Source organism: Spermophilus citellus (assembly GCF_964194105.1).
Source record: "Spermophilus citellus genome assembly, chromosome: 3".
Taxonomy (NCBI): Eukaryota; Metazoa; Chordata; class Mammalia; order Rodentia; family Sciuridae; genus Spermophilus; species Spermophilus citellus.
In genome coordinates, this window is record NC_138184.1 from 206,236,763 (window position 1) to 206,261,352 (window position 24,590).

The following is a 24,590-nucleotide window of genomic DNA, read 5'->3' on the forward strand; positions in this document are numbered from 1 at the left end:
TGATAGGGAGCTTATTTTATCAGAAAGCTTAATCAATATACTACAGTTTTCTTCATTAAAGAAAGCCTAGCTAAAAAAAAAAAAAAAGAAAGAAAGCTATATACTAAACTGCACAGTGATATTCTGGCACAACCTAGGAATAGTTTATACACCATAGTTGCATTTTGAGTAGCAATGGTCTAATATATCATCTTTTTCAATACATCAGTCAGTAAATAACTTATTCAACTAAATAAATACTTAAAAATTATACATTTTCATTTGGAAGAACATATACCCATTTATAATACAGTTAACTCTGTGTGGTACAATTGCAGGTGAGTTTATTTTCTTCTTATATTTTCTAGTGTTTCTACAATAAATACGGATTACTTTTATAGTAACAAAAGCAAAAATAAACATTTAAAAATAATAAGTGAAAGAATTTAAAAGCCATCATATTTCTTAGAATTCAAATTCTATGGCAAGATACATTTTGTCCTAATGTTTATATACTGCCAATTTTTTTTCTAAAAAGATATCACTTACAGCTGATCTTGAAGCTCCACAATTATATACTCTAATTGTTCCTTCTCTAATTTATGAGCCAGCTCAGAATCCTCAATCCTTTGAAGTAGTAGTTTATTCTGGGAGACAGATTTAGACAGTTCGTTCTCTCGAAGTCGTAAGAGTTCTTCAAGATACCCCTGGAAATATGATATCACCAAGATAAGAGCAACTGTAAAATTCTAATAGAGACCTTGAATATAAATGCTGAGTAGCTTAAATCTCATAACTATTGCTCTTGTAATAAAGTTTTATTGATGAATTAGTAAAAAAATATTGTTTTAATTGAATACAAAAATTTAATGCATATTATCCATTCTTTAAACCTCTTCCCTAAAGTCTGAGCAAATATATTTTAAATTTAAAGCAAATCTTAGTTAAAATACTATAATTTCCAAGTTCCACAAAAGCAATAAATACATATGGCTAGCTTCAAAAAAACAGACCTAATTACAGAATAACCAATCAGAAAGCTTCCTCTATATGATTTTTTTTTTTTTTGTACTGGGGATTGAACTCAGGGGCACTCAACCACTGAGCCACATCTCCAGCCCTATTTTGTATTTTATTTAGAGACAGGGTCTCACTGAGTTGCTTAGCACTTGGTGTGTGCTGAGGCTGGCTTTGAACTTGCAATCCTCCTGCCTTAGCCTCCCAAACTGCTGGGATTACAGGTGTGCACCACCATGCCAGGCTGAACATTTTTTTTAAACGCAGACATTAACATTTTAGCATTGACAAGTCAGCAAGAGGCAGTATAATGCTTTTGTTAGGCCTACAGGCTTATGGATTGTCCAGTATCATTCTAGTTTTACCAGTTATTAGCTATGGGTCTTTGAGCAAGTCACTTAACCTCTCTGTTATAGTTTCATCCCCTAAAAAAGTGGGAACAACATGAGTACCTAGTTAGGAGTACTAAATGAGTCAAATCTGCAAACTGTTTTACAACTGTGTCTACTACATTATACATGATATATAATTATTAGCTATTATTATTAACAAAGACCTAGTAGATATGAGACTTAGATCTCTTATCCTTTTACTCATTTACTCTTATTTTATATTTTCTGGGAAACATTATTAAATTTATCCTCTAAATTTTTGTGCTGAAATATTTGAATCAGACATCATTTTAATTTTTAATAGCTCTTTCATGTTTTCTGATTATTCCCTTTAGGGGGCGGTATTAAACCCTGGGCCCTTCATGCTAAGCATACATTCTACCACTGCCGTGTCCTATTTTTAGTTTCAATGTGCTTTCAACTTCTTCTGAGGATATTGATAAGGATCTTTTCTTTGTTGTTTCTATTATTCTTCTAAATCAGTACATGGTATCCTATTCATGTGTCATCAACTGTTTCAGCTCTAAGCTTTATGATATCTGCTAATATTAATTCATATTATTTCCCCCTCACAAACTTATTTTCCATACCTTTTCTGACAATTCTCAAACATTAATTTTTCCATAATAAATTCTCAAAAATTATATCTTAACATAAACTATATTTGAATATTTTCAAATAATATTTAAGGAATAATTATATCTACCGGGCTGGGGATGTGGATCAAGCAGTAGCACGCTCGTCTGGCATGCATGCGGCCCGGGTTCGATCCTCAGCACCACATACAAACAAAGATGTTGTGTCCGCCAAAAAATAAATATTAAAAAAATTCTCTCTCTCTCTCTCTCTCTCTCTCTCTCTCTCTCTCTTTAAAGAAAAAATTATATCTACCACTCAGATCAATCAGCATGTTTTAAGAGTCAGTGTCAGGTTCTTTTAAAATTACACTCTTCTGGTGGCTGGGGTTATGGCTCAGTGGTAGGGTGCTTGCCTGGGATGTATGAGGCACAGGGTACAATTCTCAGCACTACACATAAATAAATAAATAAATAAATAAATAAATAAATAAATAAATAAATAGATACATAGATAGATAGGTAAGGTCTATCAATGACTAAAAATATATATTTAAAAATTTTTTTAATTACACTCTTTTGCACCTCCTCTGCAAGTATTACAATATCCTGAAATTTATATTTATCATCCCTTGCTTTTCTTCCTAGGTTTATGACGTATCATCCTAAACAATATATTGTTCAGTATCCGTGAGTTCTGTCTATATTCTTTTGAAATTTAGGGTTGTTTTTTTTTTTGTCTACATTGATGAGTCTAGCTATATAGTTCATTTATTCTCAATATTGTATGCCATGTGAATTGCCATTTACAGACAATGGTCATTTGGATTAACATAAGCAATACTGCTGTGAATCCATTCACAGTTATGTTTCCTGGTATATACATCCAAGAGTTTCTAGGAAACATGCCTAGGAGCAGAATTGGTAGGACATAGGTACCAGATAATGTCAAATTGTTTCTTATAATTATTTTTGCTTTATACACATTTCTACCTGATATTATATTCACATGACCTTAAATTCTATTAAAGTTATACTGGATTCACTTAATTTGTTGAATAATATTATTTCTTTTTCACTTCTCAGAAATAGTCAGTATAAAATCAGGATCGCTGACTTTAGAAAATTTGTTAGAATTTTCTCCAAAACATACAGGTCTGATGATTAATAGGTAGACAGATTTTAGACCATTTACTCAATTCTTAAGATAGTTATAGGTCTATCAATTTTGATAAATAACATTTAAAGAAATTCTTCATTAATGTCATAATTCCTATTTGGTTTAATGTAAAACATACTCCAGTTGTTTCTGTGTTCCCATTTTACAAATAAAGAAGGTAGGAGAAATAGACTCAGAAAAAAAATTCTTCATTTAGTTTTCTAAGGCATTGATATAAAATGGTAAAAATTATTCTTTTTGGGGGGGGTACCAGGGATTAGACCTAGGGGTGCTTAACCACTAAGTCACATTCCTAACCCTTTTTATTTTTTGAGACAGAGTCTTGCTAAGTTGCTTAGGACCTGACTAAATTGCTGAGGCTGGCCTTGAGCTTGTGATCCTCCTGTCTCAGGCTCCCAAGATGCTCCCAAGATTATACGCATGCACCACCATTTTGGGGCAAGTTTTTGCTGCTTTTGTAGGTATGCTATCTATTTTTTTAATTCTTAAAATTGTCTATCTGTGCCTTAACTTTAATAAAAATTATTCCTGCTAAGATTCATCACTTTTGCTAGTTGTTGTAAATAAGCAGTTTTTATTAATCTGTTTTTTATATCTGTTATATCATAAGTATCAATTATTTCATTATTTTCCTTTTTTTTTGAACTGGTTTGGTTTTCTTTGCCTACTGTAAGATACTTATTTTTCTTTCTTACAGTATTTGTACAAGTATCATACAAGTTGCAGCTAACAACTGTTAATATGCACTGTTTTCATTGTCCTTTATTTCTATTTCCTCATTTCTTTTTTACTCATATTTAGAAAGTTTTCAAAAATTCCACTAGGTGATATGTGAGTGGTGATAAACTTTTTATTGATATCTAACTTTATTGCATTATGATTACCATTATATCATGTTTTTAGTGATATCTATATTGTGATATTTGTATTGTGACCTATATGTTTGATACAAATTGTTCAGCTATTCCATTTGTGCTTGACAAAAACGTATATTTTGTCAAAATTAATGTAGTTTAGATCAAGTTTATGTATTGTTTTGTTCAAGCTTACTATATCTTACAGAAGTTTTGTCTGTTCAATATATAAATTACTTTGAAAGATATTAAAATTACCTAATTCGATTTTGGATTTGTTAATTTCTCTCCTACATATTCTAATTAACTTTTGCTTCATATTTTTCATGGCTATATTATTAAATGTATGTAAATTTAGCCATGTTATACATTCTCAGTGAGTTTTCATTTTAAAAAGACAATGCCTTTCTTTAATCTTAATAATGCTTTGTACCTTTAATGTCTATGTTTAATGATAATGATACAGAATTCTTTTTTTGTGCATGTAGAATAATGGGAATTGAATCCAGGGGTACTCCAACACTGAGGTACATTCCCAGCCTTCCTTATTTTTTATGTTGAAACAGGATCACAGTTGAGCTGCCAAGGCTGGCCTTGAACTTGTGATTCTCTTGCCTCAGCCTTCTGAGTCACTGGTCTGATACAGAATTATTTTGGTTCATATTTGCATGGTTTATTTATTTCCCTAGTTTCAACTTTTTTGTCATTATATTTTATGCATCTTTCTTTTTTTAAAAAATATATTTTTTAATTATAGATGAACCCAGTATCTTTATTTATTTATTTTTATACAGTGCTGAGGATTGAACCCAGTGCATCACATGTGTGAGGCAGGCATTCTACCACTGAGCAACAGCCCCAGCCCCTTATGCACTTTTCTTATAAACAGCATATAAATTTTATAATTATGTTTTCAACAAATCTGTTTGCCTTAATGGTAAGTTGGTAAGTTTGTGCCACTTACTTTTATGGTGATATTGGCTTTTCTGGTTATTACTCAAATCTATTTATACTGCTTTGGTTTTTGTTCTTTTTTTAAAATTATTTTTTAGTTGTAGTTGGACAGAATACCTTTATTTTATTTATTTTTATGTGGTGCTGAGGATCAAACCCAGGGCCTCACAAATGCTAGGTGAGTGCTCTACCACTGAGCCACAACCCCAGCCCCTGGTTTTTGTTCTTTTTTAACATACCTATTTTTTCTTATTTGCTTCCTTTTTTGTATGAATCAAGTTTTTCCTATTTTTTTTCTTTCCCATTACTAGTTTGGAAGTAAAACATTCTATTTTTATTCTTTAAACTGCAACTCCTAAATGTTAACTTTGTAAACAGGCATGCACATTACAAAATGTCTCTACCCTTTATTATCATCAAATATCTGAAGGCTCTTGCTTCCATAATCCTCTTGTTTGTTTTTTTTTTCTTTTTAAAAGTATTTTGGAGGGGAGAGTGAAATCTTTATTATTTATTTATTCAGTTTTATGTGGTGCTGAGATTGAACCCAGTGCCTCACATGTGTGAGGCAAGTGCTCTAGTCCTTTTTGCTTTTTCTGATATTTTTAGCCTTTTAATTTTGCTTTTCTTTCATACTCCTAGTGGTAGGCTGCAGCCAGCTCCTATGGGCTCCACAAGCTGGCTGTTAAATTTTCAAAAGCTTTCTAAGTCTGCTGTTAAACACTGCTATTATTTAAAATTTTTTTTGTAGTTGTAGATGTACAGAATGCCTTTATTTATTCTATTTATTTATTTTTTATGTGGTGCTGAGGATTGAACCCAGTGCCTCACACATGCTAGGCAGGTGCTCTGCCACTGAGCTGCAGCCCCAGTCCAGCACTGCTATTATTAAAGATAAAATTATATAAACTTACAACTAAGTGAATTATATAAAAAACTCCTCAAAACTCACCATTTCTTAATTATTTTACTGTTAATTTATGTTGTTATAGTCATTTATGTCTTCATCTTTCTGACAGAAATACGACATAATCACGTTCTACTGTACATTTCTTCCCAATTCGCATTCAGTAATGTCATATTGGTGGCTCTAAGTTGGCCATGGTAGGAGTTTTTGCCCCAGAAATTGGCAAATCCTACAAATTAGTGCTCCTCTCTCCATCTGCTCTGTAAGAGCCAGTTATGAAACATATTCCAGGACACAACTGCCATCCTATAATAGTTCTTATTGTTGCTATTTAATGTAGTCCATGTTTATTTACTCTTGCCTTCTAGGTCCAGTTTCTGTTTTGAATGATGGTGGGCCTTATCTGTTGCTCCCCTGTGGGTATTAAAGCACAAGTAGCTAAATTTAAAGGATTGTAGGCTTATCTCTATCTCTGGGGCTTGCAGGGGTATTAACTAATGTACTTATTCCTCCTATTTTCACATACTTGCATGTTCCTGGTCCCTAGTAAGTTCCTTTTCTTTGAGAGAGAGCTCTACATAAAACTTTAAAAAACAAAACTGTATTCTAAGCCAAGCACAGAGAGGCACAACTGTAATACCAGCTACTCAGAAGGCTGAGGCAGAAGGACCACAAGTTTAAGGCCAATGTGGGCAACCTAACAAGTCTCAGTCTCAGAATACAAAATAAAAAGGGCTGGGGATGCGGCTTGATGGTAGAATGCCAGTAGGTTCAAATTTGTATAATAACCGTCATTTTCAGATTTTTATAGAAGAAAAGCTCTCAGATGATCTTAGTCTGATTTCTTGCTGCCACCAGAAGTTTATTGTAATAGGGTATAAAGTTTTCTTCATATAAATTATGCAAACTTTCATAGCTATTATAATCGTGATATTTTTGCTTATATTTTCTAAGCAGTTGCTGTTTAGATATTGGAAATCTATTTATATTTGTAAATTTATTTTATGACCTGGATATATTTCCTGGATATATTTCTAAATTGTTGTAATATTTCTATTTTAATTCCACTGTGTTTTCTCTACATATGTCACGTAAGAGAATAATGAACATTTGAAAGAAGGGGCAGAAGGGAAAATAAATACTATGGTAAAAAAGTAAAGGTCACAAACTCAAAATAATGTAGTTCATTTTTCTTTCTGTTATATGTTCCACTTTCCCTAATATAGTGTTTGGCAGACAAGATTTGCTAATATACCTAATTAAGAAAAAAGACAGACATACATATGCTTCACAAACCAGTAATGTTTTATAAAATGAATTATAGGGACTATAATATCAAGTTTATAAATTAAATTGCTTACAAAAGAATAAAATGACTTATTTTATGTTAAAACATAAAGACTAGAAAAAGTTTTTAACAAACAAAAGCCTCTCCTACAACTCTGCCTGATTTTTTAATTAAGGGGATAATTCAGAAACAGAAGGGAAGTAGCAATGGCACATAATTTATTAAGTTAAAAGGTCTTCTGGTAGTGACAGTCCAAAGGCAATAAGTGGAGCCAAACTGAGTGACTTTTGACAACTGATAAGTACCTTCTGTTCCAGGGTTAGCTGATACTTATGTCTCACTCTCTTACACTTGTTGAACCAGCTGTTCTCATCCATGATGAAAGGAGGCCCCACCTTCTCTGGAGTGCTGCTTCCTGAGCTGCCACTGCTGCCCAGAGTCCTGAGTTCTTCCTCATCACTGCTGATACTGTCAGAACTGGGAAGAGCAGAGGTTAAATTAAAAAAAAGAAAGAAAGTAAAAAATACATTCTAATTTGATTAACATCTCTATATTTTAAGCTACTAATGAGCAAATCCAAATTATTTAGCAGTAAATATATAATAATAATAATAATAATAATAATAAATACTTTATAGTTTCCTTAAAAAAAATGGCAAAGTAGCATGGCCTGTTGACTCCCTATCACAAAACCAAATGTAGAGATACTATAATTCAAGTGAGACCTAAAGAGTAAGGAATTAACATTAAAACCCGTGAGAATGCTCAGAAGAGAAAGAAAGAATTTCCAGAGAAGAGAAACAGAAACTGTAGATGTGCTAGTAGGAGCTTTCTAGCTATGCTCTTTTCCTTGGCTCAGGTGGATCATTGACTGTCTAATTTCCACTACAAGACAGAAAACAAGCACTACCAGCTAGTAGCAATGGGGTACACACAGGGTAGTGTTCAAGGTCAGCTCCCTTTTGGCAAGGAGAAGGTAAGTTCAGAAAAAAACAGTCATTCTCAACTATTTTCTACTGGGAAGAGAGAGAGCCAGAGGTAGAGCAGACAGAATATATGTCATAATCCAAATTTAAAATTCTGTAGGACATCAGTATGACAGAGGAACAGAAAATAAGGTGAAAAAATGAGAAAGCAAGTGAAGAAAAATGTGTGTTTATGACTACCCAATTTAGGGTTTGAAATAATAAAAATGATGCCTACACTTTGTGAAATTTTAAACAGATGAAAAGAAGACTGAAAGTCCGCACAGTAATAACATACATCAAGAAAGAAATAGAGCTGAGCATTGTGGCACCTGTAATCCCAGCGATTGGTAAGGCTGAAGCAGGAGGCTCACAAGTCTGAGGTCAGCCTTAGCAATTTAGCAAGACCCTGTCTCAAAATTAAAAAAATAATAAAAATGAACTGGGTATGTAACTCTGTGGTAAAGTGCCCCTGATTCAATTTCTGGTAGAAAGAAAAAAAGAAAGATTACTCAAGCAGTGCAAATTCCTCATTTATTTGGATGAATGGTATAGATATTAACCTTAGGTGTTTAAAAAAAAATTTTAAATGTTTTAAAATTTAAATCTTCATGTTAAAATTAATGGCGGAACAGTAAAAGAGAAATAGAGAATAAACTAATAGAGGAATAAAATAGGGGGAGGGGGAAATCAATCCAAATAAAGGCAAGAAAGATGAGAGGAAGATTGGAAAAAGAAATACAGAAAACTGAGAAGAGAGAGTAGGATAAATAAAAAGCAAAATATGCAATAGAAGATATAAGGACAGATATATCAGTAAATATCCTGAGCACCTCATTTAAAAGGCAAAGCCTAGGTGCTGGGCTTGTGGCTCAGTGATAGAGTGCTTCCCTAGCATGCATAAGGTCCTAGGTTCGATCCTTAGCACCACATAAAAATAAATAAGTAAAATAAAGGTATTGTGCCGAACTACAACTAAAAAAAAAAATAAATGTATTTTTTAAAAAGGCAAAGCCTATTGGAGTAGATTTTAAAAATCCCAAATAGTAACATTTTTGTTTGTTTGTTTGTTTGTTTGTTTTGTGGTGCTGGGGATCGAACCTCTTGTGCATATAAGGCAAGCACTCTACCAACTGAGCTATATCCCCAGCCCCCAAATTGTATCATTTTAAAAAAACAATTAAAAACTTAAAGACCCAGACAGGTTAAAAGCACTGTATTTCATAAACTCCTGGTGTTCATTTTTCCACATATTAACATAGCTTAAATCAGGGTACAGCCTGAATCTGAAGATATTTAACTATTACTGTCAAGCCATTTGTTCATGTATTAATGTCTGAATTGAGATGAATTTATATTGGAAGGCATGTTAGTCTATATGAAAAAAAGATGTAAGTCTGTAAAAAAGATGAGAATATATAATACTAACTGAAAGAAAATTGATGGAACTCTTTAATGTCAAACAAAATAGACTTTAAGAAATAAAACATCATTACACATGTATAGTTATATTGATAAAAAGGTCATTATATCAAGAAAATTTAAGAATTATAAACTTGTGTGTATCTAATAAGTTTACTCAAAAAACAGAAAGCAAAAATTAAAACTACCACAAGAAAAACTGACCAATTGAATATCAGAGTGATAGAATTTAGTATATCATCTTTTAATTTAAAAGATTAAGCATATATGAGAAAGGACATAGAATATTAGATCATAACTATTAACAAGCATATCTGAATATAAGACCTCATCACCAGAAAACTGATTGATGAATTCTGGACTCAACAAATTTCAAGTAACTATGATTATGCAGACTACATTCATTAACAACAGAAACAAAAAGCCCTGGAAATCATACTTCAAACAAATCTTGTTAAAAACACACACATACATATATGTATGAAGGTGTTGTACATACATATGTCTATATAAGCATATATACATATATATTTTTGAAATATATATGAAATAGTATTTTTAAACTGACCTAAAATAAAAACAATTTATCAAGCGTATGAAATATAGCTAAAGTGGGACTTCAAAGAAAATTTACAGTCTATGTACTTAAAAGGAAATTTTCAATTATTGAAAAAGAACAGATCTTTACAAATTCAGAAAGAATATAGATAAGAATGGAAATTAATGAACTAAAAGGTGATGATACAACAAAGGTAAAAAATATTCTTTAAAAAAACATGAATAAAACTGACAAACCTTTAACAAAAATGATTTTTTTAAAAAAGAGAAAACAAAAATAAAAATTATGAGCCTTAAAAGTAACAAAACTACTAGTTATTGAAGGAGAGATTCAAGATATTAAAAAAAATTCTTTAAGAGTGAGTAACAAAACTACTAGTTAGTGCAGGAGATTTAAGATATTAAAAAGAGATTTCTTTGAACATCATGGTATAAAATTTTGAAAATATTAATGAAATAATTTACCAAAATTGAATCAGTAAGAAATAGAAAATTGGAATGATCATATGACTACGAATGAAATCAAATCAGTAATTTAAAAAGAACACTTTCCTCAAAGAAAACAAGTGTAAATGGTTTTACTGACTGAGCTTCATCGAATATTCAAAAGATGTTGTGTAATTCCAATCAAATTCCTACAGATAACAAAGAAAAAATACTCCTTCAATCTTTCATAGTATCACCAAAATACATTTTTCCCCACATATTTACTTTTTTATTGAACTTGTTAATGTTATAGAGTTCTTGCACTGCCAAACTATGCCAAGTGATCCAAGAGAAATGGTACAATGGACAGTCTTATCCACCCATCATACAGTATATATTAAAACTTGCTACATATGTATTTTGACAATTTCACAATCTTTAAAAAATTAAGAGTTGGAATTTAAATGTGCTGCAGGCCTTTAGATTTCCAATACAGTATGCCACTAAATAAAACCTCCTCATATTCATCTTAGTTTCCTTTCTCAATAACATAACTCCCAACAAAATTTTGTGGGATTAAATGTATACTTTTCCAGGATAATACATGGATACCTGTTAACATTTCTGGTTTCCAAATGAAGTCCTCAGCTTAACCAAGATTCTCTTATTTCTTATTTAATCATCTAACCTCCTGCTGGCTGACTCAGCTTTTCACCCAAATACATCAGAAGCAGGCATCCAACCTGCTACCTCAAAGAATGCTGATATCATTGCCCAGAGTGGCTGGCAAATCCTGTCAGGAGATCATGTAGCCCTCCTAGGAGTTTAGTTTCTACTCTGACTCATCAAGACTGAACTCCTATAGGAAAATGCTCCCTCACTAGGACAGTTTTACTTACCCATTTGCTTCACTCTGGCAGTTGCAGGCTGCATTTTGCAAAGGTATTTATTATAGAGAAACCCAGACCCTGCATCAAGAGGTTACATACCACTAAGAAATATTTCTACTGAACCCAAGATATAAAACTAGGAAACTGCCAGACTACCTCATTAGGTGGAAAGAAACTTTTCAGTAATACTAGATGCTTCCTTTAGTCCTTTTAAGGACTAAGTATTACTACTAGGGACCATAAATAAACACAGAGACATATTTGTAATAAAAGAAGAGGGAAAAGAGAAATAGCCACAGGTAAATGTGGGGTTAAAAAGTCTTGTTTTTAAAATGGGGAATGTAACAACATGCTTATTTGCTGCTGTGATACTATGATATATATATTTTTTTTGGCTTTTGTCCTGGCTCATAACTTCCACAGCTCTTGTTGTTTCCAAAATGATGAGAACAATAAAGTTAAAGTACCTGGCTTTTTGTCCTTGGCTCCTGAAGCAGCTCTGGAATAGCTTCAGAGTCATAAAGGTGAAAGACAGTCTTTTGCTATAATGTCAAGGTACTTTAGGCCTCAGAAACAAATCTCTTTCTCTTTGATCTTTTTCTGCCCTTCTTTCACCTGTGGTAGAAACTAGAATTTCTTTTCCTCAAGGTGGGTCACAGAAACTAAAACTATGCCCTAACTGTGTCCCTTGCCTTTGTCTGAGAGCTTGCCATAAAGCATTTCTCTGACCTGCCTTGTCAGATAATGTCCCCATTTCAGAAAAGGTCTGGCTTCATGTTTCATACCTGGGAGGAAGGAATGCTGCAGAGAGAGGCCAAGGAGACTGTGAAGATAGGCCTCACTGGGTTCTCCACTCTGTCAGCATCAGATCATACTATTTATTCAATTCCATGTCTACATAGTTGGCCATATTTCAAAAATGACTAAGCAATGATGTCTCCACAAAACTCCACAAGGACAGGGTTTGGAGAGCTTCTGGACGGCAGAGCACATGAAGGCTTACAAGAAGGTAAACGAGAACTTGCCCGAGTGCTCTGGAAGGGTGGTACACTCCACCTCCATGGGGACAGGACAGCTCTCCCAGACCTTGCCTTACGTATGTCTTCATCTGGCTACTTATCCATATCATTTAGAATATCCATTATAATAAGCCAGTAAATTTAAGAAAGTGTTTCCCTGAGTTCTATTAAGCACTCCAGCAAATTTACGAGGCATGAACACAGGATCATGTCTTTCCACTATGTCTTCAGAGTGTAATATGTGGAAAATATAGGAAAGAGGGGTATTTAATGGAAGGGAACAATTGCTGGTATGAGCTCTCTAGAGGGCAATTTTACAGTGCATTTCAAAAGCTTTAATAATAATATTCACTCTCATATTCTCTCTCTCTCTCTCTCTCTCTCTCTCTCTCTCTCTCTCTCTCTCTCTCTTCCAGAAATCCCCCATCTATCATTTTAATTTAAAGAAATAATCATTGCCTGGGGGTGCACACTGCAATCCCTGCTACTTGGGAGGCTGAGGCAGGATCATTACAAGTTCAAGGCCAGCATGGGATACTTAGTGAGACCTTGTCTCAAAATAAATGAAAAAGGGTTGGGGATGCAGCTCAGTAACACAGTGCTTTCCTAGTATATGTAAGGTCCTGAGAAGGAAGGAGGGGAATGAAGGGGAAGGGAAGAAGGGGAAATAGAGGGAAGGAGGGAAGAAAGAGAGGGAGGGAAGAAAAAAAGGAAGAGAGGGAAAGAAGGCGGAAAGGAGGAAAAAGAAAGAATCATAGATCTATATAAGAAGGTATACTTGTAAGGATGTTAACTATAATACTGCATATAAAAACAAATAACTGAATATATCCTAAAAGTCCCAAAATAACTGGGCAAACATCCTATATAGACAATGAAATTCTGTTCATTTTAAGAAACAATGTTGTAGAAAGACAGCTAATGACAAGTAAAACTGTTTACTGTTTAAAGGAAAAAAAATCAGTACACGTATATTATATTTAAATTTTTTATTAAGAAAAAAAGTGTATGCATAGAAGAGGCTGGAACTATCTCACAAAACATTAACAATGCTTCTAGAAGCTATTTCTTTCTTTCTTTCTTTCTTTCTTTTTTTGGTCCTAGGGATTGAATCCAGGCTTTATCCACTGATCCACATCCCCAGCCTTTTTAAAAATATTTTTTATTTAGAGACAGGGTCTTGCTGAATTGCTTATGGCCTCACTAAGTTGCTGAGGCTGGCTTTGAACTTATGATCCTCCTGCCTCAGTCTCCTGAGTCACTGGTATTACAGGCATGCACCATCATGCCCAGCTAGAAGCTATTTCTTGAAGGTAGATAACGGGTGACTTGTTTTCTTTTACCTTTCTGTATTTTCTAATTTTTCTTCAATGAATACATATAACTTTCTAGATAAATTAATTTGGGGTGGAAAGTGAGAATCTGATGATTTTTTTTAAAATTAGGAACCTAATTGGGTTTGTTTGTTTTTCTTTCTCTCTTTTTCTTCTATTTTTTGATTCTAATTATACATAACAGATTTCATTTTGATAACTGTATAAGCATAAAATATATATTATTCTTGTTAGGTTTTTTTTCATAAAAAATATATCTAGGGCAGGGATTTAATTCAGTAGTAGAGTACTTGCATATGTAAGGCCCTGGGTTCAATCCCAGCATAGCAAAAAAACAAAACAAAACAAAACCACCAATATGATATGTTTTAAGTTCTATGTGTTCCTGTTTTATTATTTTTAAATCAGGAAAGTAATGCCTACCTCACTTACTTTAAGGAGTAAATTAATTAACAGAAGTAAAGCTCTTAAAAATGCCTTATATATAATAAACATCCAGTAATAATTACTATTATTATTTTGAACTACTAGACATCTTCACAAAATGTACATAATCTAACATATCCCAAAATACTGTAACTGTATGTCTGTTCAAAACATCTTCTTGCTTCTACACTTAATGTACTATAAGTATCCTGTTTCCCAAAGGATCCACTTACTCAATGAAGATAATTGTCATAATGCACTATTTCTCTTTCTCCCTCCCCATCCAAAATATTGTCAAACACCTAGCTCTGAAATATTAAGTGTTATCTCTCACTAGGTGGTAGTTATCTTGGCTTTTTTTGGAAGTATCAAAAATTCACTTATTTTTAATATGTGTCCCTGGCTTCTAGGAAAATGCCTTTCATACATTCTTGAATGTATGTATGTATGCACCCATGTTACATATATACATGTTTTACGCACACATATACACACAGAGTAGCTTACAATTTTGCCTTGATTATAACATTTTAGAAGTATATAAAGAATACCATGCTAGCCAGGAGATCAATTTTTCTAGTAGAACTTGGAAATGTGTATATATTTCATCTGATTAATTTCAATGCTATTGTATTTGTGGGAAATCTAGAATGCCTACACAATAAACATAGGAGGATAAATTGGCACAACTTTTTTATAAGCATATTTTTTAAGAGTCAAAGTTTTCATTGAATTTTCTTAAAATAAATTTTCTGTTGAAAATTTACAACAGAAACAAAAGGCAAATTGATTTGTACAATGATATTCATTATTCTCTATAAAGGAGGTAAAATAGAAAAGTATCTAAATAGTGAATTACAAATTTGAAACTTCACTGGACTACTGCAGGGAAATTTCAGTTATTACTATTACATGGTGATTAAAGCAATATCAATAAATGATTTTATATGTAAAAACTATGAGAATTGCAATTATATAAAAATGTGTATTTACATAAACACTAAAAATACAACTGAATTTTATACTCTAGTAATTTCTGATATTGAAACAAATGTTTTATACAAAGTAGTTTAAAACAGATGACTACTGCACAAAACATACAATTATAAACTAAGATGTCAACAACATTTCGAAATGGTAAGTACCTTTGTGTAAACTTCAAATATGGTGTATAGTCTATTACAGCAGGGAAGTTGCCATCTAATCCTTGTCCTTTCAGGCAGAAGCTAAGATGATAAACAATAAATATTTCATATTAATACATAAATATTAAATCAAAGTTAAGTATTACAAATAAGAGACATTTCTTTTATCAAACTTATTATAAATACCTAAAAAAATAGTCTACCTTCAATACAATGAAAAAGCATTGTACAAGTTAATACCTGTTATATAATTTATCAAGTAGCAACAGGAAAGTTCTTAAACTCTGTATTTGACAATATCTTTGTCTTCAGGCTTTCAACATGTCACTAGAGAATTTTCAAATGAGGATTTGCTTTTTACATTCAGATATAAACTCTCCAGTGACAATGTATATTCCTTAAAAAGATCTGATTAGTTAGAAAACAAAGAGTTTCTGAAACTATCCAAATGGTGAAAAAGCTTAGATCTTAGACCTACAAAGGATGCTGAAAGTCCTCCATTCAATTCTTTTGAAATCATAAACAAGAAAAAGATTAGGTGACTTACTAAAAGTTATACTGAGGAGTCTCACAGAAGCAATAAAGGAAATTCTGATCTTTCAGTTACCCAATTGAGTAATTTTTACTTTTATATGATGCACATATAAAAATATAAGACAAAAGGTGTTTGGTTTTATTATTACTATTATTAGAAGAAAAAAGTGCATCTTCGAGAAAGATAAATAGGAATGTGTAGATGTAAGTTGATCTGCAAAGGGAAAAAAAATCATCTATAAACTCCCATCTTCAAAAGATTTAAGTCAGGCCAACAACCTGTCATATAAAAAGTTAACATTCTTAAAAGGCCCAAAAAGATAATCTTCCTGCTCCGCCATCATATTCATCCTAAGAAAGTTAACTAATTAACTGAATACTTGTTTATTACAAGTACAAATAGAGAAAAATTGGACTTCTTTTATGTCAAATATTTGGAAAAGAGTGATTTACTAGAAAAAGAAAATGGCAGAATTATTTTTTAATTCAATACTTAAAAGACATTTCAGTCTCTAATTGACAAACACTTTAATGTGTCTAGTATAAGTTGAATACTTGAGAATTAGAATATAGTGCTTTTTAAAGTTTTCTACAATGTAGACTTTATCTAATTCAGACACTGTCTCCCCCATAACTAAGTGAAAAACCTCCAATGTATAACTACCTTCGAGTATGCTTAATGTCTGCAAAGCAAATCTTAACATCTGCTGGATGATTTTTTTTTTGCAAATTTGCCTAGTATTCCTTTGAGAAATTCCAAGCATGATTTGTAACCTCATTATAAAAACAGTGGGAATGAATTTAGTGATATAGTATCTATGAAAGTGCTGAGAGTGCTTGAAAGAATGTGCCATGTTAATCCTGAACATGTATAAATGGGATGTACACGGCTTTGATCAAATATAAAAGTGTATAAAGGTAAAAACCAAGTCATTTCAGTCTTATTTTGTTAATACTCTTGAATTTTCAAATGATATGTATATTTCAATAAAAATATAAAGCTTCCTTCATTTGTGTCTTTGAGTTTTCTTGAAGACAAACTTTGATTTAAAATATGGGCTTGATTAAAAAAATATAAAAAGATGCTTCCAAGCATCTAGAAAGCACAATGACCATTTTTAGTATTTGGTCTTAATCTGAAACAATTTTATTTTGTTGATAATAAAAGAAAAAATTAACAATATTATTTGATATTCTAAATATATAACACAAGAAATGTAAGATACCTAAGATATCCTGCCACAATCTTTCTTCCTTTGAGACTACATTTAATGTATTTATTTTCATTTTAAAAGAGTAGCTGAAAAATACTAAGATTTGAGCTCTCCCCTCAGTGCTAGTAGGGAACTGCTTAGGGGGTATAGTCTATAAACTTTCATTTGTCCAAGTTAGAAGGCAAGTCTGTCAGCTCTTAAAATTTGAGAATGTCTCTTTTCTAAGAGCAAACTCATTTGGAAAACTAATGGATTTGAAAGGGAACAACATGAACCAAATATCAACTGTGTGTTTTACTTAGAAAATTGAAAGAAAAAATCATAAGTAGAAACTGTCATGAGGTAATTTAAAAACTGAATTCAGTTAGTTAAATATTAAGTACCTGAAATCAATAGCATTGAGTCCAAGCAGCATGCCAGCAAGCATATTTGCTTCTTCACCCAAGACAATTGCTCCATCTTCATAAAATCTCCTAAAAAATGAAGTGAGTCAATATATAAATATTAAAAGTTGGTTAAAGTCTGACCTAGAGAAATCAGAGTCCAAAATAAAGAGCACAGTTTTTAAAATTCACATATATAAATATAAATAATTTATACTTATGTATATGTATGTGTTTATATGTGTGTGTGTATACACACATACCCACACCCACACACACTCACTCACACATGCATACTTCCATACTTGAAGCTACAGACAAAAAACAAAAACAAAACCAAAAATCACCTGTCACCATAATAAAAAGCATTCTCCCCAAGTGTTTAAACTGTTAAAAACAGTTCACAAAGTGAGGCTGGGGATGAAGCTTAGAGGCAAAGCACTTCCTAGCATATATAAGGCTGTGGGTTCTATCTTCTGCAACACACACACACACACACACAAATCCCTAAAATGACTCTTTCAGTGGGTCTAGAGTTCCCAGAACTTTTCCCTAATAGTGAAGCAATATTAATGTAAAGTGAAATGTTGGTAAATCCAGGGTCATTTATACTGTATTGGCACTAGTTCTGCTATTAAAACAAAACTAATTTTGTTTTTCTGTAATCCTAAGGGTTACTGACTAAATGAAGAACTTGGAAGGTGTGCTCATTATGAATTTATGTTAACCTTAATACTGTGATACTAACAGAACAGATGGGCTACCAAGGTGGCTACATATAAAAAAGAAACTACCCAACATTCCTTAATAAAAATATAAATATGTATCTGTCATTACTAATTCCTATAAAGCCTTCTGTTTTTATTAACAGTTGTTTTTAAAATTATTTGAAAAATACTATAATAGGACCCAAGTTGTTTTTCCACAAAAGAATGTAAGATCACCAAATTTTCTTCTTTTGAAGAAAAGCACTATATAAAAATTAGTTTATGTTCAGTAACCCGGGATTACACTGTTTTATGTATTTATATTGAATGTAGACAGTGAATATACCAGTCTTTTAACTAAAATAAAAACATTTTAGTAAATGAAATGTTTTGTTTTTTTCACTATTCATGGGTTCTTAAAGGCTGCAAAAAGATTCTAATATGCTCATAATCCCACCATTAATTTTTAAATAGTTGTTCGCAGTTTGCTAATTACTGTTATAAACATATCATTTGATACCTGAAAAAAAATCCCCCAAAGTAAATGACAAGCAATCATCATTAGCTTCCAATATACCACCAAGGGAAGTATGAGGTTAAAACAATTTGCACAAGCTCATATTAATGAACTGCTTGAGGAAACAATCCAATTCTTCCAGACTATTACTTGTAAAGTCAAAATACTTAAAGAAAATTTAACCTATGTTATGATTCATATGGAATTTTACATGAATTAAAAGTATGAAAAGGAAAATAAGAGACAACTATTTACTCTCTGACACATGGAAGGCTGCAAACAAATATGTCAGAGAACAGTCTTGGAATAAATGCTTTCTGTTTCCTTGGACATAGTGGGAGTTGCTTTTACTGATTTACACACACACACAAAAATAAAACTTCTTGTATAACAAAGATCAGTAAAATAAATGGAAAAGTTTCTAGACATTCAGTTGAAAGGTTCTACAAAAGATAAAAGATATTTAGACAAATACATGTATTTTAGATTTTTTTTTTGTCCTCACCCCAATGGCTAATTTACCTGTTGGCAGAATATAGTACAGATCCCTGGAAGGACTATGCTTCCAAAAGTTCTAGGACACCCTTTCTACGGGATGTATTCTTTAGAAAAGAATTCTTTTTTTTTTTTTAAACTGGGAATTACCCACCACTCTTGCCTTTCTTATATAAGAAAAGACCTATTTTTTTTTTATTCCCCATCTTGAACCCACCGTAGTTTAAAATTACATTCTAAGAGTCAGTAAAAACTATTCTTGTTTGTTTCCTAATGTCAACATTTCATTAAGAATCACTGAAGAATACTAAAAACAAAACAAACAAAAAACTGGTTTCATAGATTTTTTTTTAAAGTCTAAAGCTCTGTTATATTTGTATATACATAATATTGTTTTAACGAGCCTTTGGGAGGGATCTTTAGTTTTCCTCATTAGTAAACTGTGTTAATTTTTAAGTTGATGATTTTTTAACAATAAATGAAATACTTCATGTATGTGAAATTAATAGTTCTACTCAAATGAAAATTAACTCAAGCATAACACTCCACAGGCCTGACTTAATAGAATAGCAAAAGAGGAGAGAGGAGGTGAGGAAATATGGAAGAGGAAGGGTCAATTAAAGAGGACTGTCTGCTATATAAGAACTTTCTCACTTACTAATATGGGCTAAGACAAAAGAATTTTTCAGAAAATATACTTCCAATGTGAAATAACATACTTAACTTAAAAAGTAATTCCGTATTTAAAAGAATACGGAATTGAACTAATGTGAAAAGATAACATTTCTATCATTTCATTGAAGACTTAAGTCATTCATGTGTATTAAAGAGGCAGAAACTATTTGGAAACATTAATTTTTTAACTCTCTTAATAAAACTAACAATAATTTTTATTGAAAATCACTTCTAAAGACTTCAAAAGATTTTAAAATTTCAACCTTCTCACTTTATCTCATAGAAAGACTGGAATGCTAATAAGGTTTCTTTATATAACTAAAGTTACGTGGTATATAAACCAAGAGTAAACCCTGAAATGACTAATCCAATAAGGTATAAACTAAAAAAATCCTTTCTTTTTGTTAAAAATATTTTTTGTTCTAAAGAAAATATTTTTATGAGAAGCTAACCAAAACAGTATAGTGAATTCCAAGAACATATTATAAATATTGAAAGTACCCAAGTAAAAAAAATATGTAAAACTTTCATTTAAATACTTACATATTGTTAGATGATATTAAATATAATTCTGTATTTTAGAAGCTATTATTTCTTAAATTATAAGTAACTATTTGGTAGTGCAATCTGGAAGAAATATCTTCCATTTTTAATAGTTATAAAATTTCCATTTATTTTTTCCATTGATTATAAAAGTATTATTAATAACTAGGAAAGTACTTAAAGTCCTTATGAAATAATGTTTTTTTCTTATCACATATAAATTAACTCTAATTGAAATATATTCCTACAATGCTGACTCATGAAATAAGATTATTTTAAGGCCTCTTGGCCTTAGAAATTATATTAACAAATATCCTTTGGGATGGAATTCAAGGTGAACAGTCAATATAGATTATGTTAATACCACACAATATCATGCCTCACATTTTCCTTTTTGAGAGTCAGAAGTTATTCTATACTCTGAAAATACAATATTAAATATGAGAGAACTTATATATATGTCACAGAAACTTCATTATCAACCTTCTTGTTCTCTTCTCCAATTTAATCTATATATAAGGAAATGTAAGAAAATTTCACTTATGACTTGCAAAACAGATGTTATATTGCATTCAAACTGAATCAGAATGAAAAACTACCCAAAATCTGAATATACAAAGGTCTTGCTAAGAATATGAGATACATTAATTATTTTATCAACAAATATATAATAAATTCCTACTATGTGACAAAATCTAGGCTAAGTGTCATAGTTATAATGATGAACAAGCTAGACACAGTCTCTCTATGGAGCTTATAGTCTAGTAAATAGGCCACAAACAAAAGAAAATGATAATTACACATGATGACAACTAGTATAAAGTAAATAAACAGTTTTTCAAGGGAGGGATAAAACAAGATTCTCATTTGAAGAGACATTAAGAAAGGTATTCTTCAAATATTCAACTTGAAATCTTGGCTCATATAAGTCTGTTCACATAGGGTTTTGCAAGCCACATAACACTGATAATAATAGTGAATATTTATTGGTGGTTAAGGATAGCTATTACTGTTTTAAAGGAATTATCTCCTTTAACTTTGCCACTACGTAGCTTTTTTTTTTTCAGAAAGATTAAGCAACTTGTCCAAGATTCCACAGTTAGAAAAAAGTGAAATCAGGATTTAATTCCAGAAAACATGATTGCAGAGCCTGCTGGCTAAGGTAATGGGGAATCACTTCAGTGATTTAAGTGAGAATTGACAAGATTACTTTTACCTTTAAGACTGGCTGGAAGCTGCATGCAATTGAAAGAAAGCAAACTGGAAGCTTAGTTGGGAAGCCAGCAGGTTCAAGTGTGGGCAAGAGATAAAGGAGTCTGGATTACTTTAACAGGTAAAGGTAAATAGATTAAAAAAAGATATTAGAGATAGATCAATAAGACTTTCTAATGGACTGATGATAGGAATTAATCAGTATGAATTTTAGACCCTGGCTTGATCAACCATGTATGAAGGCAGTTAAGTCATTTAATAAGAAGGGGTGAATAGTATTGCAGGAGAAAAAAAAATCAAGATAATCTTAGTTATCTACCTAGAGATTTTAAATGTGGTATCATGATATGGGTAATGTTTAAAGCCAGGGGGATGGATGAAATTCCAGAGAGAATAGAGAAAAAAATTTAATTAAGAAAAGCGCACAGTGCAAGACTGAGGCCAGAGAATACTGATATTTATCATTTTTAAAGAGAAAAGGACTGGAAACGAGATTGAGAGAGCAATTACAGCAGTGTGAGAAGCCAAGGGATGTTATATAATTTGAAGGCAAAAGGTTTTTTTCAAGATAGAGGAAACGGTCAACTGATACTAAGAGTAGCTGGAAGATGCCATGCAATATATACAAAGAAATGTGCATTAAATAGTGTAGCTTATTATTATTGATAGTCTTAAAAAAAGATCCTTGGTGGAATAGTGAGGGACAGAAGTCAGACAAGATGTACTCTAAAGAAATGCTGATGGTGTTTATAAGCACTTTTGTGAAGTTTAGTGATAGAGCAGAATAGGAAGGGAGCAATAGTGGAGGGAATGTGGGTTCAGTGGAGAATATTTTATTTTTAAGGTAGGAGATACCAGTGTATGTTCCACATGGGTGAGAATGATCCAACAATAGCAAAGAGATTGTGGATGAAAACAGGGAAAGGTGACAACTAAAGGAAGAGATGAATGAAGAGAGGATCCAGAAGAAAGTGGTCTGCCATAGAAGAGACCTTCATCACAATGAACAGAAACAAAGAGAAACTGGTTAAGGTGTATGGTGGACAGCAATAAGGACACTTATTTATGATAGGCTTGGTTTTCTAACTGAAGTATAAAGCAAGGGAACTGGTTGAGAATGAGGGTATGGGGGAGCTATCTCAGGTTTGCTAAGAAAGGATGTGGTATATAATATGGTCATTTTGGGGGAGTGGTAAAGCAGGACTACTAGAGAAACCAAGTAGGATTTCTGGGTACTCTTTAATGCACATTGATGTCTATGACATTGAATCTTAAGATCATTGTGAATTTTTATCATATAAAACATCACAAAATTATTAAAATAATTCAAAAATTAATCTAAGCATACAAATCACAAAATTATTTTACTGTATCACGTTTTCTTTGATTTAATGTTTTATAATTAACCTCTTAGTATAAATTTTACCCATTTAGTGAATGATTACTTTGTACAAGGAACTGGTCAAGTACATTATCTAATTAAATGAATTATCAAATCTAATCATTAGAACCCCATGAAATGGGTATTAAAATTATTGTCATTTTACACAGACAAAACCTGAAGCTTGGAGAAGGCAAGTAATTTACTAGTTAACTCATGGAGATAGCAGAGAACTGAATTAGGGTTCAAATCCAGGTCTATCTGAATTAAAGGCAGATAATCTTAAACCACTATATATACTCTTATATCACAAAAAAACTTGCCATTGTTCAGTCCTATGTATAAATGATAATAGACCTCTCAGGAAAAAATTTATGACTGGTTTAACTAATAACTTAAATGCATGATAAATATGCATCTAAGAAAGCATGAATAGTTTTATGAATTAATCTCTTTTGAATAATAAATGCATCCCAAACTTGTTCATTTTCTTGAGCTGATTTTAAAACAATTTGACAAAGCATAGAGGAACTTTATAATACCATGAAAATTTATCCATTTGTGGGACTAGTAAAAGGGATTGTTATAGTTTGGATATGAGGTATCTCCCCAAAGTTTTTGTTAATGCAGGAATATTCAGAAGTTAAATAATTAGATTATGAGAGCTGCAGCCTAATCCTAGTTTGAATGGACTGACTAACCTAGGTAGGTAGGGTGGTAACCTAGGTAGGTAGGGCCTGGCTGGAGGAGGTGAATCACTGTTTGTTGCTTTGGAAGGGTATTCTTCCTATGGCCCTTTCCTCCCTCTCTCTCTCTCTCTCTCTCTCTCTCTCTCTCTCTCTCTCTCTCCTACCTGACCCTGCCGTCAATTGAGTAGCTTTCCTCCATGAGGTCCTTCCCACATGATATGCTACCTCACCTCGGGCCCAGAGTAATAGATTCCTTATCTATGAACTGAGACCTCTGAAACTAAACCCCAAATAAACTTCCCCTCCTCTTAAGTTGTTCTTGTTGGAATTCTGGTCACAGTGACACAAAAGTTAACTGAAGCAGGGATATTGTCAAACTTTTGACAGGAATAATGAAAATAATAGTATCATTTTGAAATATGTGTCAAGCACTGAAAAACACTCATATCATTTAACATTGTGATTCTATTTCTGAGACCTACATCAAAGCAATGACTCTGTAGAGGAAAAAAAACCTTCATGCAGATTATTTCGTACTCACTGAAGCATTATTAATCATAGTGAGGAACCATATAATCAAACAAGCAACTAGAGGATAAAGTATATTAAGGGACATTAAATGTCATATTGTATAGCTATTAAATATTTATAGAAGTGTTATAGTAAAAATGAACATATAATACAATGTGAAACAGAATTAAAAAGCAGAAATATATAACAGAAGAAACAGCACAATGAAGTCATTATTTTAAGAATATTTTCAACGAAAGGCTGAAAGGAAATATGTCACCTTAAATAATAGCTAATTTTAAGTACAGTCTAAGAATGATTATTTCTCTCCTTACGTTTTGGAAGGTCTGTGAATTTTCTCTATAAGGAGGATATTCTATATTTCATTTTAAAATAAAA

The 24,590-nt window shown here is 32.0% G+C and overlaps 1 protein-coding gene across 7 annotated transcripts in view; it reads right to left on the bottom strand.

The window, feature by feature from the left end:
* The window catches only part of RUNDC3B (RUN domain containing 3B), a 149,804-nt gene that overhangs the window by 52,435 nt on the left and 72,779 nt on the right, over positions 1 to 24,590 (bottom strand). For 6 of the 7 annotated variants that reach the window (XM_081287888.1, XM_081287887.1, XM_081287885.1 and 3 more), the window contains 4 exons: positions 17,463 to 17,552; positions 15,332 to 15,412; positions 7,452 to 7,623; positions 529 to 686 (listed from right to left, as the gene is read on the bottom strand). In XM_081287888.1, the coding sequence (XP_081144014.1) occupies positions 529 to 686; positions 7,452 to 7,623; positions 15,332 to 15,412; positions 17,463 to 17,552 (501 nt within the window). The remainder of the gene's footprint in view (positions 1 to 528; positions 687 to 7,451; positions 7,624 to 15,331; positions 15,413 to 17,462; positions 17,553 to 24,590) is intronic. The other variant, XM_081287884.1, reaches the window with a different exon arrangement.